Consider the following 20,031-nt stretch of genomic DNA (forward strand, 5'->3'; position numbering starts at 1 on the left):
ACTGTTGGTTTGACTTGCCCTCCACCAGGAAAGTTAAGAAGACTGGGAGCATGGACGAGATTCGCTTCCTGTGGTTGTAAGTGCGCATCTCTTTCCTCACCTTTCGCCAAAGAAGAGGCTGCAATCCTGCAAGAGGCGCTGGACTGGGCGTCCTTCCCTTAGGGTGCCACGCTGCATTTGCATGCGCGCTCCGCGATGCCAAATTCTAGGTGCGCGGGGGTGAGGATTTGGCGGGATGCAGGTTCCAAGCGTCCTCCTCTAACAGTGAACATCTTTAGAAGCCGGCCTCCATCTGGCTGCCTAAAGAATCTGCCTGCAGTGTAGGAGACCCGGGTTCTATCCCTGGGTCGGGAAGATCAGTGGAGAAGGAAATGGCAAGCCACTAGAGTATCCTTGTCTGGAAAATCGCATGGAGAGCGGAGGCTGGTGGGCTGCAGACCATGGGGTCGCAAAGAGTTGGGCAGGACTGAGCAACTAACCGGAGAAGGCGATGGCACCCCACTCCAGTACTCTTGCCTGGAAAATTCCATGGACGGAGAAGCCTGGTAGGCTGCAGTCTATGGGGTCGCGAAGAGTCGGACACGACTGAGCGACTTCACCTTCACTTTTCACTTTCATGCATTGGAGAAGGAAATGGCAACCCACTCCAGTGTTCTTGCCTGGAGAATCCCAGGGACAGGGGAGCCTAGTGGGCTGCCGTCTGTGGGGTCGTACAGAGTCAGACACGACTGGAGCGACTTAGCAGCAGCAGCAGCAGCGCAACTAACAGGTCACTTCTGTCTGGCTATGCTGGTAGCAGGAGCGTGCCATCCCCAAGAACAAAGGCGCAGGGAATGAATTCTGGAAACCCACACTCCCTCGCTAACCGAAGCGGCCAAAGAGCAACTTAAACCCCTTCCATTGGTTTCTTGTATTGGGCCCTTCCAATCACCCTAAGGAAGTGGGTGCACAGCTAAAGAAAGCTTGGTCTCAGCCCTGGGAAGCCCACAGCGCCCTACGCACTCACCTGGTTCTTCTAGTCTCCAGAGCCTCCGCAGACGGAATGGGTGTAAATACGATTTTGTTGTGATATTTCCACGACGATTTCTACGCGGTTAGGGAGGGGAAAAAATACTATTTTTTAAAAGGGTCGTTTCATGTGGATGGCGACTGAGAAATCCCCGAGCCTCAGATCCTTTTCCTAGCAGAAAGAAAACAGGCTCAGAAGTAGCCAGGGCGGCAGAGAAAATACAGGTTAGGGGGCGCTTGGGGGCCGCAGAGTTCCCCCCTCCTTCCCCTTCCCCCTTCCTACCTGATGCGAAGAACTGACTCAGAAAAGACTGAGAGACAGGAGAAGAAGGGGACGACAGAGGACGTGATGGCTGGATGGCATCACGACTCAGTGGACATGTTTGAGCAAGCTCCGGGAGATGGTGAAGGATAGGGAAGCCTGGCGTGCTGCAGTTCATGGGTTCTCAGGGAGTCGGAGACGACTGAGCGACTGAACAACAACATCAGCCTGAACAAAATCCCCGAAAAGAACGCGCCCCAAAGCTAGTAGGCGTGCGCGCATCTTCTCGGACAAGGGCGCTCGGCCTCCCAGGCGTTTAGAGGTGGTTCCCGAACTGCCTGGGGACTGAGAATTGCCTCTTGGGGACTTTGCTGGAAAGGTTCTGTCTCAAAAGCCTCTCTCTAAATCCAGTCGGAAACCCCAGAGATGGCGCGCAGTTAGGAAAATGAACATGATTTTCAACTTAAACTAGACATTCCAACCTCCCCCGACTCTGGCCCGTCTAGGCTTCACTTTCCCGTCACCTCGAGGGCTCAGGTCCACCTCCCCTCCGTCCCTCGCCTTGCCTGGAAGTGGGGGACCGGCCCTGGCGGGCGGGGAGCGAGGAAAGGCGGAGCACAGCGCGCGGGGCCGCTGGGCGGGGGACCTTTATAAACGTGCGGGCAGCTGCCTGGCGCCGCGGTGTGCTCCAGGTGGAGACTTTTCAGCACTGCGACCAAGAACAGGGCTCCACCCGAGCCTCCCTGAACCCTTGTCCGCCGCTTCTGCATTTCTAAATCGGCTTCTCTGTCTGTCTCTCTCTCCACTTGCTTTTAAAACAGGGGGAAAACAATCTTGGGCAGCTCTAGGTTGGTTTGTTTTTCTTGTGTCTTTCAGGACCCTTGGCCGGGAGTGCCCGCGAGGAGGACCGGATGCCGGCGCCGGAGGCGCAGCTGGCGGACTGCGCGTGGTCCTACGGGATGAAGCTCAGCTGGGACATCAACGACCCGCAGATGCCGCAGGTGCGTGAAACCCGCTGCGCGCGCCGCTCTCCATCCAAAGAGGAGGGATGTCTTGGCAGGGACTGTGAACAGGCCGCCCTACCACCACCCTCCCTCCAAAAAAAAAAAAAAAAAAAATACACATCCCTGAGAGCCCGCCAGTGTTCAGGAACTCCATAAATGGCAGAGCTGGGGTTAGAGATGTGTCTTCTCCCACCTGTTTCCTCGAACCCTTTTGAAAACACCGAAAGGAGCGGGAACTGTCCAATTAGGCTCCACGTTTCAGGTCGTCTGGCCGGCGGGAGCCTGACACCTCGTCCCTCACTTTCTTTTAACGGAGGTAGAAATCCGCTGACTCTTCCTTGTCCATTCTTCGACATCCACTAGAAAGGTGGAGGGGCATCTTGGTGAATATAGATGCCACCTCTTCTCACGCAGCAGAACTGTGAGATAGGTCCATAAATTGCGGTGACTGAATCTTAAACAGCAGGACTTGGGCCATTTATCCTGGCTGCCAGGATGAAGCGTGGCTTTTGGGGGGCTTTGTAGTCATGCTAACCAGGTCACAGGTGCCCAGACAGCCTCTGGAATCCAGGTTTTGGACACAACTTCTGAGTTTACTTCTCTAGTGAGGAGAAAATCAAAGTCATCTGTTTAGGATGAATTTGTTTTCATTTTTAACAGAAGGAAGGGGTCTCAAGCCAAGTCCCAGGAATGGGCTGGGCAGTTATGCTTGGTCACAGTGGTTGGGAGCAAAAACTGGGGAGTGACTTTAAAGTCCTGGGTGTAGTGGAAGGAGAATTAGGAGTGACCCGGAAGCATTTGCAGAGGTGGACTTCTGGCAATGCCCTGGTAAGAGTGAGAGAGACTTGACCTTTATTCAGCATCTATACGTGCCATGCAGGTGTTCAGGTGGACAGCAATTCATTAGCAATGTTGTGTAGCCTCTCAAAGAGATAAGTACTTTTGGGGTACACATTCATGGAAATCTATTTGTTTGTTTTCAAGCCTGCCTACTTTAGGGTCACACTGCCATTCTGTGAAAGTGGACCTCAGTACAGCAAGGGCATCTCCTTCTTACTGACCTCTGTCCATGTAAATCCCCACGGGGCAGGGGGGAATCTGTTCTTGTATTTTAGAAAAGAGCCATATCCAAGTAAGGGAAGGATGGGTTCTCTCACAAGGATTTTCTAGACTTCCCATGTAAGTGTGAAGAACTTATCCTCTGGGAGATTAGTTCTTAAACAGAGAGTGAGTGTGCCGTCTCTAAAGAGGCAGGTGCTCTGGGCTGGAGAAAGAGGATCCTGCTCTGGCTAGCCCAAGGAGGAAGGGCTACCCTCGAGGTGTGACCTTGAGACGGTTCCTGAATTTGCCTTCGTCCCGGGTCATTCACTTGTCATCAAGCAGTGGAATTAGATAACGATCTTAAACTCTCATCCCATGTGTGTTTAGTGCACTCTAGAGTGAAAACAGACCAAATGCAGACAAATGTACATGGCCGTGTTCTAATACAACTTCATTATGGATGGCAAAATTTGAATTTCATGTGACTTTTCATGTGTCACAACATATAACTCTTTTGATTTGTCCCCTCAACCATTAAAAAATGTCAAAATCATTCTTAGCTTGTGAGCTGTACTAAAACAAATGGGAAGCTGAATTAGGCACATGGTCCCTAGTTTGCAGACCCCTGCCATAAAGAGTACCTGGTAAATAGTAAGTGTGCACAAAAGGGTAATTTTATATTAAACTTATAACAAGAAAGACATTGCAGTATAAATAATGCATAATATGGACAAGGACCACCAAACACGAATAGGAAAGCGGTGCTCAGTCTATTAGATATCACATTATTTTAGCCAGGCAGCTGTTTTTGTAGGAGAATGACAATCCATATTGCTCTGGAGAGAGGCCCAGGACTTAGCAGGCTCTACCAAGTGCTCGGGTTTATCTTATAGCCAGGCTGTCATCGTAACGCCCTTGTAAACCTGGAAGGCTGGGCTTCCCAGGTGGCAGTAGTGGTAAAGAACGTACCTGCCAGTGCAGGAGACATTAGAGAGAGACATGGGTTCAATCCCTGGGTAGGGAAGATCCCCTGGAGGAGGGCATGGCCATCCACTCTAGTATTCCTACCTGGAGAATCCCATGGACAGAGGAGCCTGGGGGCTACAGTCCATGGGGTGGCAAAGAGGTGGACACAACTGAAGTGACTTAGCACGTATGCATGCAAACCTGGAAGGCTACTTTGGGAAGCTGTTCTTGTCTCTCTCATGTTGTACTGGGTATCAAGCCAAGAGCTTTGGAAGAAAAACCTCTGGATGGAAGAAAAGATACAGGCTCAAGTGTATATCAGTGAAGAACTTTCTAACCACTTTCTGCCCTGGCACTTTAATACTTACCTTAAAAATATTTGTAATATGTAAATATACCAAGAAGTGGTATAACCTGGTGGTAAGGAGGACAGGCTCTGGAGTCAAACTGTGTGGGCTCAAATCCTACAGCCAGATCTTACCAGCTGTGTGACTTTGGGCAAATCGATGAAGCTCTCTGGCCTCCATTCACTATTCAGTTAAATAGGGATAACACTAGTGCCTATTGTCTGTGGGCAGTATGAAAGCCAGAGCTAATACCTGTACCATTTTTGTAGGAAGCACTAGAGAAGCATCAGTTTATAGCCAGTTGTCAGAAGCGTACACACACACGATGAGTGACATTTCGTAAGAGCACGACTTCTGGGTTTTACAGTATTTCTGGAATTAAAAAGACTCAGTTTTCATCCTGATATGCTTGGAGAAGATTAAAAGCTTGCTGCGTGGCATTTGGGGTGAATAAACTTGATTGCTGTCTTTGGATACCTTTGCAGAAGCCAGCTCACTTTGACCGCTTCTGCGAGTGGCCGGACGGCTACGTGCGTTTCATCTACAGCAGCGACGAGAAGAAGGCGCAGCGCCACCTGAGCGGCTGGGCCATGCGCAACACCAACAACCACAACGGCCACATCCTCAAGAAGTCGTGCCTGGGTGTGGTGGTGTGTGCGCAGGACTGCGCCCTGCCCGACGGCTCGCGGTTGCAGCTGCGGCCAGCCATCTGCGACAAGGCGCGGCTGAAGCAGCAGAGTAAGCCGTGGGGCCGGGTGGGGGTGGCCCTGCAGGCCTGAGTTCCCCTTCCCAGTGAGTGCGTTCCCCTTCCTTCCTTCCTTCCGGGGGGCTGGGAATTATTAATATTAATTAATTAATTTTGTTAACATTAATATAGTTAATATTTATTAATATTAATCATTAATATTTCACCACCTCTGGCGTTGCAGAGAAGCCTTGTCCCAACTGTCACTCTGCTTTGGAGTTGATCCCCTGTCGAGGGCACAGCGGTTACCCTGTAACCAACTTCTGGCGACTGGATGGCAACGCGATCTTTTTTCAGGTAGATGAGGGAACCCCACAGTTTGAGATGGACAGTCTCATCGTATCACAGCGACCAGGCCACCTGCCAGGTGTCTCAGAAACTCTTGTTTCTGGTTTAGTCCCTAAGCTGTGTCCGACTCTTTGTGACCCCATGGACTGTAGCTTGCCAGGCTCCTCTGTCCATGGAATTCTCCAGGCAAGAATACTGGAGTGGGTTGTCATTCCCTTCTCTAGGGGATCTTCCCTACCCAGGGACTGAACCCCTGTCTTCTGTGTTGGCAGGCAGATTCTTTACTGCCTAAGCCACCAGGGAAGCCCCTTAGAAACTCTGGACCAAACCAAATACAGCTCAACTGGTCAGAAATAGGTGTTGTGGCTTCTAGCCTAGCCTTACTAGGCTCCTAGAAATTAGTTCACCTACTGTGTGCTCTCTAAGAGTGAACTTAGTTATAGTTCTTTTCATATTTAAAAGGACTATTAGGTCATCTTTTAAGATGTCTATTATTAGTGCAGTTTTATTTGTTTAAGAATTTTTCCCCCCGTTTCTTTGAAAAAACAACAACATGGGATGTTGGGAAAGGCATATTTAATTTTTGCCCAGCTTCGCTGCAGAGGAACACATGTGATTCATCCCTTTATTAATACAGGCCAAGGGAGTTCATGATCACCCAAGACCAGAGAGCAAATCAGAGACGGAAGCTAGAAGAAGTGCAATCAAGAGACAGATGGCTTCTTTTTACCAACCACAGAAAAGGAGAATTCGAGAACCTGAGGTAATGGGGAGCTGATGTTACACTTGTGGTCTGTATTTGTCGTCATCAGAAAATACACTGAGAATTACGCTAAATAGGAATGCCATAACTTAATTTAAAAGGTTTGATTTTATGTGAAAGTTCTATGTCTCTAACAAAATGTCAATGAATCAAATTTTTGAATAGGGTTTCTAATCCCTTCTTCTCCTTGGGGAAAAAAAAAAAGAGCTGAATATCTCTACAGTTAATGATAGACTGGGGATATGAGCTGACATTCTACTACAAGGGCAATTATCCAACGGTCATACAGAAAAACATAGGTGCATCCCAGTGAGTTAACAGTACAGCTTTGAGAGGGCCCTTTGCATTATTAACGTAGAACAGATAAAAGTTCTTTGTGCAACTTGAGCCAGTTTGGCTTCTCTACCAAAGTATGCCAAGCAGGCAGAATATTTGCCTGAAGATAAGAGGCACTGGTCTTGTCTGAGCACTTTCTATGTGCCATGACATACAGGCAAAGAGATTTACACTTCTTAAGATCACAAAAGCCTTAAGAAGAAACTACGGTTATTGAGCCCCATTTTTAAGTGAGGAACCTGAGGCTCAGAGAGAGTAGGTAACTTGTCTAACTCATGAGGGACAGGCAGGATTTGAACCCATGTCTGCGGCAGGCTCCTAAGCCTCTGCTCTCCTGCACATAGTGTGCGGAAGACAGGATCGTCCACCACTGAGACCCACCCTCCCAGGCTATCCTGGACCCTCTGAGGTCAGCAGCGTGGAATTCAAGACTGAGCTCAAGCCGTGAAATTCCTGGACTGGGTGCCCGGAAAGTGTTTGCTTGTTATTTGGTTGGTTGGTGACTGTTGACAGGTGAAGATGTCCATGTAATTTACATCTCTATTTACAAATAAAAACTTTGGGTCATTTCTTTAGGCAGGAGAGAATCAGGATCACAGCAGACATTTCAACAACATCCCTTCCCTGGAGAACCCAGAGGGCTTGGATGTGATTCCTGACGCTTGCTTCCCTGTTTCGGGCCAGCACTGCCTTTCCTTTCCAAACTCGGATGCTTGCAAAGCTACCTGCGACCTCACCACCTTCCAGGGAGACATAGTACCACCCTTTCAGAAGTATTCGAACCCAAGAATCTATTTGCCCCGGCCCCCTTGCAGCTATGAATTGGCAGGTCCTGGGTATGCAAATTCAAGCCCGTATCCCACCTTTTATAAAGATGCCGGCAGTATCCCTAAGGACTCGGACTGGGTTCAGCTGAATGCGCTGCCGTACAACGTCAACACCTACAGCAGCTTTGAGAGGAGCTGTGATTTCACCAGTAACCAGCACAGCTGGAAACCAGCCCTTGGAAAAGCTGGCCCAGGGGAGAGGATGGACCAAGGACAGTTCCCGGTCGAGGCCACTCACCCTCAGCACACCCCACAGCCCCCCTGCAGGTACCTTGCGACCGCCCCGCCAGCCGCTCCAGCCCTTCAGACGGTGATCACCACCACCACCAGAGTCTCCTACCAGGCCTGCCAGCCCCCCACCCTGAAATGCTGTGACAACGTGCGGGATGCAAAGAGCCTCTCCAGCTGTGACTATGCTTCTGAAAACACCCAGATGTCCATCTACCCAGGAGCCTTGGACTTTCCAGCTCCAGTCGTCACGACAAGCTCTCCAACAGCATCGCTTCCTCTGAAGATTCCCAGAGATTGCTGGACCGTCAGACAACATTCTCTGCCTTATCCTCTAGGAGCAGCACCCTCCCGGACAGACGGAGCAGAGGCCTGGGAAGTGTGTTCCTCCAGACTGGGGTCTGCAGCCAACTATTCAGATCGAATCAGTCCATTCTTTAGCTGTGACAATGAGGACTTTTGAACAGCAGTCCTGGGCACAGCATAATACTGGTCTTCATGTACGCAGTGGAAGACGACATGGAAGCTCTCTCTTAAATTGGGAGATTCATTTAGCATGCAAAGAAATATATATTATATCAATGATATTTATGTACATATATATGATAGGAAAACCAATGATCAGAGTAAATTATAGACTGAAAATGTTTAGTTACTGCAGTACATTTTGCACAGGAAAGCCTACTATAGTACATAGAATCAGGTCTGGAATGTGACTTCCAAATGAACAGATAAGCATGAAAGTTGGGTCTTCCAGGTGGCACAGTGGTAAAGAATCTGTCTGCCAGTGCAGGAGACACAAGAGGTGAGGGTTTGATCCCTGGGTCAGGAAGATCTCCTGGAGGAGAAAATAGCAATCCCATGGTCAAAGGAACCTGGTGCGCTGCAGTCCATGGGATCACAAAGAGTTGGACACAACTGAGCACAGCACACACACACGGGCATGCACGCGTGCGCACACACACACACACACACACACGGGCGTGAGAGCAAACGTTAATGAGCTACGTCCATTTAGTTTGTTAGTTGGAGTAGAAATCAAGAATCTTGGTTCTCACTCAAAGCCTCCTCCATTGGATCCTATTAGAGAATTTCACAAATCTTTATTTGGCTCTTAGGGATTGTCAAAATGGCTTTGGAAAGATATCTGTACAATCTTAACCCCTGAGTCATTTCCTAAGACTTTCATTAAGCATTTACAACCTGTGAAAATACTTCAGGAAGTAATTTGCATAATTTTATCTCCAAAGTATGTATCTATAGCTTTTAAGGAAATCTACCATGTACAGTGATAAAGTGCAGTTGTTTCTAAGTGAATTTTGGTTTCCAGTATCAGTTGAATATCTTCTCTCAACGCTGATGAATGTTTGCCTAACAGAGACAGCCTAACACTGATGATGTGTATTTAATGGATTTTAACTGTACTAAAGCATATTTTTTGACTAGGTTTCAAAATTAGAATTGAGATGTTTTATTCAAATTTAGCTTTACTATTTGTAAAGCTCATAAATGTATACCTCATAAATGTAAATGATAATGTTATTGATTAAACATAATAAATAACATTTTAAAATAATGTAGCTGAATCTTCAGTTACTTCATAACAAAAATAGAAAAAAATTGTTCATAGTATGACCTGTAAAACACTTGTTTTAATAGATTAAACATACTAGTTTAAGTTTTGTTTATTTAAGAAAAAACTATTTGCTATCTAATAATAGAAATTCTCTTCCAAATACTGTGCATGGGACTTCCCTGGTGGCCCAGTGGCTAAGACTCTGAGCTCCCAATGCAGAGGGCCCAGGTTTAACCCCTGGTCAGGGAACTAGGTCTTACATGCCACAGCTGAAGATTCCACAGGCCGCAACTAAGACCCCGTGCAGTCAAATAAATGAATATTACCAAAAACACAGGACCTCCCCAGTGGCTCAGCGGGGGGAGAACCCATCTGCCAATGCAGAAAACAGAAGAGGTGCAGTTTTGATCCCTGGGTCTGCAAGATCCCCTGGAGAAGGAAATGGCCACCCACTCCAGTATTCTTACTTGGGAAATCCCATGGACAGAAGATCCTGGCCGGCTGCAGTCCATGGGGTCACAAAGAGTGAGACACAACTTAGAGACTGAACAACAACAACAACAAACTCAAAGAAAAAACAAAGCAGTGTGCATACATGCACACACACACACACTTCTGCGCAGCTCCAGCACACACACACACACACACTTCTGCGCAGCTCCAAGTGCTTAATGAAAATGTTCAATTTTCAAATAAGAACAAACTGTAGAGATAAATTTTTGAGAATTGATGGGGAGGAGGATTATTCACAAATTTGATTACTGTGCTCAATCTGCATAACTAAATTGCAGTCAATCATATGCCATTTAAATCACTGAGCACTGTATATTTATTGCTACTGCTCACCTGATTCATAAAGCCCTCATACACTGCTGTAATGAATGCATGCATTACTGGCCACGAGATTAAAAAAAGTATAAGCACACTCCTGTTCCATGGCCAACTTTTTCTCAAAGGAAAGGATGCCTAATACATTCATGGACTACTTTTTTTCTTTAGGTTTCCATTGCCAGAACTTGCAGCTTCTAATCATATCTAGCAATCACATAGCAATTATGTGGGCCAGATACTGTTCTAAACCCTGAACAAGTATTAATTTATTTGATCTTCATAGTAGTCCTCTGAGCTACCTGAGAGAGGCCAAGTGATTTTCACAGTGAGTGGCAGGGCTGGAATTTGAATTCATCTCCAGAGTCCCCACTTTTAGCCACATCACATTAGCTTTGATTATAGCTATTTATCAACAAAATCCCACTTGTACTTAGCAAGTGTTGTGCTTGGCATGGAGTAGCGAGTTTTATTACTGCCAAGTGCTTATCCCCTAACATTGGACACAAGGGTTCTGTACAGGATGGTAGATAGGGGAGGGGTGGGAGTGGACAGACAGACCCTGGGCAAAGCCCTGAGGTGACCATTCCCCAAAGTGTGGCACAAGGGTGTTCTGGGTGACAGGATGATTCTAGATGGTCCACAAATATTGTATGTTAATAGTTAGGACTTATTTTAATGTGTAATAGGGAAAGAACAACACATCCCAACTATGATTTCAGGGTATTTTTGCTGAGACAGAGCAAAGCCACAAGGCAATTTAAGGAAAAATATTAAGCAAGTAATAGTACAGATGTTACAAGAAATGCCAAAAAATCATCGAAATTGTTGAAAGCCACTGAGTAAGAAGGCACGCGGTAACAGAGAAGAATAAACCTGACTCCACATCACATCCACTCCTTTAGCAGTAAGCCCTGTGCTCTGTCAGGCTGACTCTCCACCTTCATAAAAGAACGTTGCCTAGAGCCTGAAATATACAAGATAGCCCACCATCACGGCTCTGCCTCCAAGTCTTTAAAGTAGGAAATGGCAACCCACTCCAGTATTCTTTCCTGGGAAATCCCACGGATAGAGGAACCCTGAAGGCTACAGTCCATGGGGTCGTAAAAGAGGTGGACACAACTTAGAGACTAAACAGCAGCATTCAACAATTAGGCCGGAAAATCAATAAGGATAAAGAAGATTTGAGCAATATAGTAAACTAAGGAAACTTGACAGGCATCAAAGAACACTCAACAACAACAGATATACAGTATTCCAAAGTGTGCATGGAACATTCTCCAGAACAGAACATACGTTACAACACAAAACAAGCCTCTGTAGATTAAAAAGATAAAAGTCCTACAAAGCAAGTGTTCCTACCACAATGGAATAGAAATCAATAATAGAAGTAATCTAGGAAATTCACAAATATGTATAACTTAAACAACATACTTCTAAATAATCAGAAAATCAAAGAAGAAATTGCAAGGAAGAGTAGAAAATATTTTGAGAGTAATGAAAGCAAAAGACAACACACTGAAACTTATGGGATTCATTTTATTGGATCTGGCAATGTGGAAAGCATTGGTGACCATGATAATAATAATTGTTTCCATGATGTGATGGGCTCTGTGTGCTGAGAAGCAGACAAAGCAGCTGGTGACAAAACGATTAAGCTCAGTTGGTAAAGAATCCGCCTGCAATGCAGGAGACCCCGGTTCGATTCCTGGGTTGGGAGGATCCCCTGAAGAAGGGAAAGGCTACCCACTCCAGTATCCTGGCCTGGAGGATTCCATGGACTGTATAGTCTGTGGGGGGTCCCAAAGAGTTGGACACAACTGAGTGAATTTCTCTTTCACATTCAATGTAGATTTGGACTGTAGAGAAAAGTCTATATTTTCAATTAAAAACTATATTGAGAGCTTCAAATTCCTTCCAGTGAAGTTTGTCTTAGTGATGGGGTTGCCAGAGTTAGCAAAAAATTTAGAGGGTTCCCTATTAGGTTTGAATTAAGATAAACAATAAGTACTTTCTGAGTGTAAGTATATCCCAAATAGGGCTTCCCTGGTGGCTCAGACCTTAAAGGGTCTTCCTGTGATACAGGAGACCCAGGTTTAATCCCTGGGTCAGGAAGATTATTGCATGGACATACAAAAGTATTGCTTATCTGAAATTCAGGCTTAACTGGGTGTTCTGTATTTTATTTGGCCTTCTTTCTTGGGGAGAATGTTAAAATGTAATTTCATTCCTGGTCAAAATGTGGTAAAGGACATTTGATAAACTGAGAGGCTGAAAATGTCATTACCTAGAACAATTTGGCTGCTGAACTTTTGTGTGGGAAAAACATATTTTTACGAGTTGTTTACTTAATGGGAGAGAATATATTTGTATCATTCTTTAGAATGTAAAAATCATGGTATGTGAATCTCCAATTATAGATATTTTTGTGTTTTGTTTTTTAAAAACATAGTTTGACATTATTTCTAGCACCTATACGTTTTTATGCTTATATCACTTTATTAATGATATTGCTGTTTCCTCTCCTTTCCAAATCTAAAACTACTGCTTCATGAAAGAAAAATATACTCGCATATTTTCTTAAAAAAAAAGCTAAAAAAAATAAAAATCAGAGATAACTTAATAAAGATTTTAAAAATCCAAGCACATTTATATTTACCGACCTTGCGGGTCGGACAAGCAGAGTCCCGCGACCTACCCCTTCAGCTGATGCTCACCCTGTTTATTTCTATTTTTATACCGCCTGGTTAAAGCAAAGAGTGTTCTGCACCAGTAATGGATTTTCCATTAATCAGCCCTTGAGAACTGGGTCTTCTGATTCTCTCTCGGGCAGCTGCGCTACCCACATTGTGTCTTACAGCTCGTCTGATGAATCTTCTTTGAACTCGAGGCAGTCCGAGCCTCGGTGTGGGGGGAAGAGGGTGTCTAAGCCTTTCCATGCTCTCAGCCACCTGTGCTGCCCCGCTGATGAATCAGAAGGGCACTGCTGAGTAAAAATGCCACCTGGCTACCTATGGGGGCCTCCGCCTGTGGAAAATAAGCATTCTCTTGTTTAATGTTTCTTAAGGGCGAGATTAAAAAAAAGCCAATGGAAAAGCCTTCTGCCTGGAAACGTTCTCTCCAAACAGACTACACTGCTGACCCAGGTTTTCATAAACCACCTGAACTCCTTCTCTTAACCACCCTAACCACTGTGCTTTTAAAGACCTTTTCTAACTGTTGCCAAGATGTAGCGAAAAAACCCACCTTAATTCAACTGCACAGGGAATTCCAGAGAGGGGATGTACAGATGCCATCTATTCCAGTCTCTATGTTCGGGCATCAGTGCCCTTGGTTATAGGTTATAGAGAAGAGTATAGTTTAATGCCCTAATTTCCCCCGTCTCTGCTAGTCGGTGCTCCCTGTCTTTCCCCTCCAAAAGGCCTATTTTAATAAATTGAATCTGTTTAAATAAATACCCCACCTTCTGCATCCCACCTTTGACAGCGGACTCCTACACCCAAAGGAACGGTAGAGCAGAGCCTTTCAAAAGAAGGACAAAAACGTCCTTCTCTGTGTATCCAAAACCTCATGGCCTGCTTGTGTTCTATCGAAAGGCTTTTTCTAGTATAGGATTTTGATCCAACTGGTGCTTGGACCAAATTTTTGTTGTTGTTCAGTCGCTAAGTTGTGTTGACCAAATTTAGTAAGAACCAATATAATATACCTCTAGATGAGATTATGTCTATATCCTTATTCATATCTAGGGCTTCCCAGGTAGCTCAGTGGGTAGAAGAATCCGCCTGCAATGCAGGAGGTGAAGGTAGATGATAGTTCAGTCCTTGGACTGGGAAGATCCCCTGGAGAGGGGCATGGCAACCCATTCCAGTATTCTTGCCTGGAGAATCCCATGGACAGAGGAGCCTGCTGGGCTGCAGTCCACAGGGTCACAGAGAGTCAGACACGACTGAAGCGACTGAACATACACATCCATATCTATCTATCTACCTATCTATCTGTATACGAAATTGGCTCACAACTGTCAGATCTGACCTTCAGAAATCAGTAAGGCAAGTCCACAGGCTAGAAATTCTGGCAAGAGTTGGTGTTACAGTCCTGAGTCTAAATCCCACAGGGCAGCAGGCTGGAAATTCAGGCAGGGTTTCTGGCTCCTGTCTTGAGGAAAGATTGCTTCTTTTTCAGGAAACCTCTTTCTTTCCTCTTAAGACTTTCAACTGGTCCTGTGAGGCTCAGGCACACAGTGGAGGGCTATGTGCTTTTATGGGAAGTCTACCAATCTAAATGTGAATCACGCCAGTACACACCTTCACAGAAACATCTAGAATAAGGTTTGGCCGAACGATTTAGCCCAGTAACCTTGTATAACTACCCAACTTACTTGATAAAGGTGGATTAAAGGGACCAGGAATATACAGCTAGAAAAAGAGACTCAGATGGAATGTGATAAAATCTAGAAGTATTTGCAGTCATCTCCAGTACATATGGGCTACCCTGTGGCTCAGCAGTAAAGAATCTGCCTGCAATTCAGGAGCCTCAGGAGACATGCGTTCCATCCCTGGGTTGGGAAGAGCCCCTGGAGGAGCACATGGCAACCCATTCTGTATTCTTGGCTAGAGAATCCCATGGACAGAGGAGCCTGGTGGGCTACAGTCCATGGGGTCACAAGTCATACATAACTGAGGAGACTTAGCAGGTATACACAGATGGCGTTGTAGTACTGGGTGGCGTTTAGGGACATGAGCTTCAGACAAAACTGAAAATAGCAGAGGAAAGGTTCTGCTGGGACTCTCACAGCTGTGTAGTGGGAGCTGAGATTTGACCCCGCCCTTCCTGCCACTGTGAACACTGGGAAGGCTGTTCCTTTTGTGGGATGACTTGAGGGCTGTAGTTCCTTCCTCTCAGTTCAGTTCAGTCACTCAGTCACGTCCGACTCTTTGTGCCCCCATAAATTGCAGCATGCCAGGCAGCACGCCTGACCATCACCAACTCCTGGAGCTTGTTCAAACTCATATTCATTGAGTCCATGATGCCATCCAACCACCTCATCATCTGTCATCCCCTTCTCCTCCTGCCCTCAATCTTTCCCAGCATCAGGGTCTTTTCCAATGAGTCAGTTCTTCGAATCAGGTGGCCAAAGTATTGGAGCTTCAGCTTCAACATGAGTCCTTCCAATGAACACCCAGTACTGATTTCCTTTAGGATGGACTGGTTTGATCTCCTTGCAGTCCAAGGGACTCTCAAGAGTCTTCTCCAACACTACAGTTCAAAAGCATCAATTCTTCGGCACTCAGCTTTCTTTACAGTCCAACTCTCACATCCATACGTGACTACTGGAAAAACCATAGCTTTGACTAGATGGACACTTGTTGGCAAAGTAATGTCTCTGCTTTTTAATATGCTGTCTAGGTTGGTCATAACTTTTCTTCCCAGGAGCAAGCGTCTTTTAATGTCATGGCTGCAATCACCATCTGCAGTGATTTTGGAGCCCCCCAAAAATAGTCTCTCACTGTTTCCATTGCTTCCCCATCTATTTCCCATGAAGTGATGGGACCACAGGCCGTGATCTTAGTTTTCTGAATGTTGAGTTTTAAGCCAGCTTTTTAACTCTCCTCTTTCACTTTCATTAATAGGCTCTTTAGGTCTTCTTCACTTTCTGCCATAAGGGTGGTGTCATCTGCATGCTGCTGCTGCTAAGTCACTTCAGTCGTGTCCGACTCTGTGCGACCCCATAGACAGCAGCCCACCAGGCTCCTGTCCCTGGGATTCTCCAGGCAAGAACACTGGAGTGGGTTGCCATTTCCTTCTCCAATGCATGAAAGTGAAAAGTGAAAGTGAAGTCGCTCAGTTGTATCTGACTCTTAGTGACCCCATGGACTGCAGCCTACCAGGCTCCTCTGTCCATGGGATTTTCCAGGCAAGAGTACTGGAGTGGGGTGCCATTGCCTTCTCCGGTCATCTGCATATCTGAGGTTATTGATATTTCTCCTGGCAATCTTGATTCCAGCTTGTGCTTCATCCAGCCCAGCGTTTCTTATGATGTACTCTGCATATAAGTTAAATAAGTAGAGTGACAATACACAGCCTTGATGTACTCTTTTTCCTATTTAGAACCAGTCTGTTGTTCCATGTCCAGTTCTAACTGTTGCTTCTTGACCTGGATACAGATTTCTCAGGAGTCAGGTCAGGTGGTCTGGTATTCCCATCTCTTGAAGAATGTTCCACAGTTTGTTGTGATCCACATAGTCAAAGGCTTTGGCATAGTCAATAAAGCAAAAGTAGATGTTTTTCTGGAACTCTCTTGCTTTTCCGATGATCCAACAGATGTTGGCAATTTGATCTCTGGTTCCTTCCTCTCAGAGGAACTGAAATTTCTCCTTTTTATTCAGGAGCAGAGGTTTTACATTTTTTAAATTATTTATTTACTTATTTGACCTTGCTGGGTCTTAGTTGCAACATGCAGGATCTAATTTAGTTGTGGCAGAACTCTAAGTTGTGGCTTCTGGGATCTAGTTCCCCGTCTGGGGATTGAACTTGGGCTTCCACCGGGAACGTCCCTGAGATTCTATATTATTTAGAGGATTTGTACAGAAACCTGGGAAACTTGCGCTTTACAATCTGAAATAACTGAGTGAAAATGAGCCAGAAAACAGGATGTGGTCTAGAAGTCTGCTTATAAGCAACCTCCCTAAGATACAGAGGAAAAGACTGAAGGATAATGCATCAGACGAAGCAAAAGCAGTTTGTTATCCTAGAGTCTTTTCCATGGACCTTGGAATCCTTGGATCAAGCTCACCCCTCTGAGAATGGGACTCAGTACATCCTTAGAAGGAAGACATATGGTGAGACTCCAACATTTCAAATACAGATTCCATCACACATCTCCTGTTTTGTCTTCTTTCGTGATTCATTCCCAACCAGAGTTCAGGTCACACTGATAAACTGCCTACATGTAAAACACAGCTTAGAATACTCAGACTTTATTATATATACAAAATAAATGTATTTGGCTGTGCCAGGTCTTCACACGTGATCTTCATTGCAGATTGTGGGATCTAGTTCTTCGACCAGGGATTGAACCCCGGCCCCCTGCATTGAGGGCAGGCAGTCTTAGCCACTGGACCATCAGGGAAGTCCCTGGAATACTTAGACGTTGAAGGCTTGGTTTGACATATAACTGATTCACTTTGCTGTATAGCAGACACTAACAACAAAGTAAAGCAACTAATATTCCAATAAAAAAAATTTTTAATAAAATGGAATAAAAGCTTAGCTTGTTTTGACAAAATTTAGTATAATTAGAGGCTAGACAAGATTATGCATTAAAAAACTGAAATGGATTTTATGTGGAGAAGAAAAGAGAACTAATTATATGCAAAGTTCATAAATGTAAGACTGTCTACTCCTCAGCTGGTAAATATACCATATTCTCTGGAATTCTTGTTTGCTACTCTTCGGTATTAATAGCTAATGAGGTTGCTCTACACTGCACTGCTGGTGGAAACACTGAAGAGAGACTCAGGATTTTCATGAGACCCTGGAGATTCATTTCTTTAACGAGGACAAGATGCCTTGAATCTGTGAAACGTTATACTAAGCATTTGCTGAACCTGAAGGTGTAGCAAGTGGTGACAGAATAATGTTATCAGTGACCTGTATCCGTTGTGCAAATGCCAGGAAAATAATTTCAAGGGGATTTCTCAGGTATCTGTAATAGATCGTAAATCAAAAATGGCTGCTGACTAGTAACATCAGACATTCCAAAAGAGTTTCTAGAGTATTCTTTGAACTGCAAATGTAAAAGTTGTTCTCAAAAGTATAAATATATCTACTTTAGGTAATCCAGAAAAGAATGGATAAATATAATTTGAGTCTCCACAATTATCTCTTAAAGTGCTCTCCAAGGGAAATTCTAAAGTAAGTAAGAAGTCAATTCTAAAATGTAGAAAATGGCATCTTTCCTGGTAGTTTAGCAGTTAGAACTCTGAGGTTCTACTGCAGGGAGCTTGGGTTTGGTCCCTGATCAGGGAACTAAGATCCCACAAGCTGCATGGTGCGACCCCAAAAAAAAAAAAATGTAGAAAAGGAGTAAGGAATGATGAATTATCCTTTTTTTTACTGGACGTTTGCAGTGGTGATATATATCAACTGAGACAGGTGTTGAGTCTGCCTCAAGGCCACAGGTGCAAAGCCCTGTACCAAGGCCACAGAAGCAGAAAGCAGAACCAAGGTCACCCCCAGAACTGACTGAGCCCCTTTGTAACCATTGCCAAAGGCCCTCCCCCAATCATCTCTAGCAGGCTTCCTGACCCCAAATTAGGCAAAAATGCCCACCCATGGTAGTCACCCTATAGCGCCCAAACTAATCACGTAATACGAACCTGCCAGCAGGAATTTTCTTTGTCTTGGGGCTATAATTGGCCACTAACCTATGAAAAGCGTTAGGTCTCACTGGTCTGACAGGAGGTCGGCCTACTGGATCTGCAGCGCCTTCATTAACTCTGTACTTTGTCCTTAATAAACTCACTGCTTTCTGCAGGACTCTGTGTCTGAAAATTCTTTTCCAACTCGCCTTCAGACTGCCTCAATAATGGGGATGGCTGAAGGGAGAGCACTTTGGGGAAGTGGGGCAAGGAGACTATTAGGAGCTGAGTTTTAACACATTAAGTTCAAACTACTAGATTTCTCAGTAAAGTGTTGAGCAGGTTATTGGATATATGGGTCTAGAGTCCAAGATGGAGGCATAGAATTGGAGATACAAATTTGGGAATCATCAACATACAATCAAACTTGCCATTGGTAGGTTGTAAAATGCTATTCAAATATAAAGTATCATTACTAGTAGTTACTCATGAACAACACAGCAACAGTCATTGACCCACTAATCCCTTTGTTTGGAACACACACAGTTACTCTTTAAAGAACGAAATAATGTCATTTGCAGCAATTGATGGACCTAGAGGTTATCATACTAAGTGAAGTAAGTCAGACAGAAAAAGATAAATATCATATGTTATTGCTTATAGTGGAATCTAAAAAATGATACAAAAGAACTTATTCACAAAACAGAAATAGACTCACAGACTTAGAAAACAAACTTATGATTACCAAAGGGGAAAGGGTGGCGGGGGGTGTGGGGGGGTATAAATTAGGAATTGTGGATTAACAAGGGCTTCCTAGGTGGTGAATTGGTAAAGAATCCGCCTGCCAAAGTAGGAGACACAAGAGACGCAGGTTCGATCCCTGGGTTAGGAAGACCCCCTGAAGGAGGAAGTGGAAATCCACTCCAATATTTTTGCCTGGAAAATTCCATGGACCGAGGAGCCTGGTGGGCTACAGCCCAAGAGATCACCAGAGTCAGATGTGACTGCACTGGGGGTTAACAGACACAAAATATAAAACAGATAAACATCAAGGTACAGCCCAGGGAACCATATTCACTATCTTGCAATAATCTATAATGGAAAAGAATCTGAAAGAGAATCTAGCTGTCTATCTCTGAACCACTTCAGTGTATACCAGAAACTACTAGAACATTATAAATCAACCATACTTCAATTTTGAAAAAAGATACTTCATGAAAAATATATATTTTTAAACAGAATACAATTTTTGGAAAATAGGACATATATACATGTGCTAAATTTTTCTTGCTCTATTTCTCAATTATTTTATTGTCAATTTTAATTACTAAGACGTTCAGAGGGTCTCAACTGATTTTAGGCTTACAAAGTATTATCAATTGGAAGCTCTGAGAAGGCCATGTAATGACATCTTCTTCAAGAGTGCTTATTTTCCTAAGGAATGAAGAGCTC

The 20,031-nt window shown here is 44.9% G+C and overlaps 1 protein-coding gene across 1 annotated transcript; it reads left to right on the plus strand.

Moving 5' to 3' along the window:
- Positions 1 to 50: 50 nt before the first annotated feature.
- GCM2 (glial cells missing transcription factor 2) lies at positions 51 to 8,540 on the plus strand. The gene is made up of 7 exons (XM_019985438.2): positions 51 to 76; positions 1,020 to 1,093; positions 2,147 to 2,271; positions 5,114 to 5,366; positions 5,558 to 5,670; positions 6,299 to 6,424; positions 7,337 to 8,540. The coding sequence occupies exons 1-7, from the start codon at positions 51 to 53 to the stop codon at positions 8,276 to 8,278; spliced, it is 1,659 nt and encodes a 552-aa protein (XP_019840997.2). The 3' UTR covers positions 8,279 to 8,540.
- Positions 8,541 to 20,031: the final 11,491 nt, after the last annotated feature.

This window comes from Bos indicus, chromosome 23 (assembly GCF_029378745.1).
Source record: "Bos indicus isolate NIAB-ARS_2022 breed Sahiwal x Tharparkar chromosome 23, NIAB-ARS_B.indTharparkar_mat_pri_1.0, whole genome shotgun sequence".
Lineage (NCBI taxonomy): Eukaryota > Metazoa > Chordata > Mammalia > Artiodactyla > Bovidae > Bos > Bos indicus.

Bases quoted from the DNA above. Each gene is read 5' to 3' on its own strand.
- GCM2 (XM_019985438.2), top strand. From the start codon at position 51: ATGGACGAGATTCGCTTCCTGTGGTT. The intron at 2,272-5,113 runs GTGCGTGAAACC...ATACCTTTGCAG, and splicing joins ACGACCCGCAGATGCCGCAG to AAGCCAGCTCACTTTGACCG. The intron at 5,367-5,557 runs GTAAGCCGTGGG...CTGGCGTTGCAG, and splicing joins GGCGCGGCTGAAGCAGCAGA to AGAAGCCTTGTCCCAACTGT.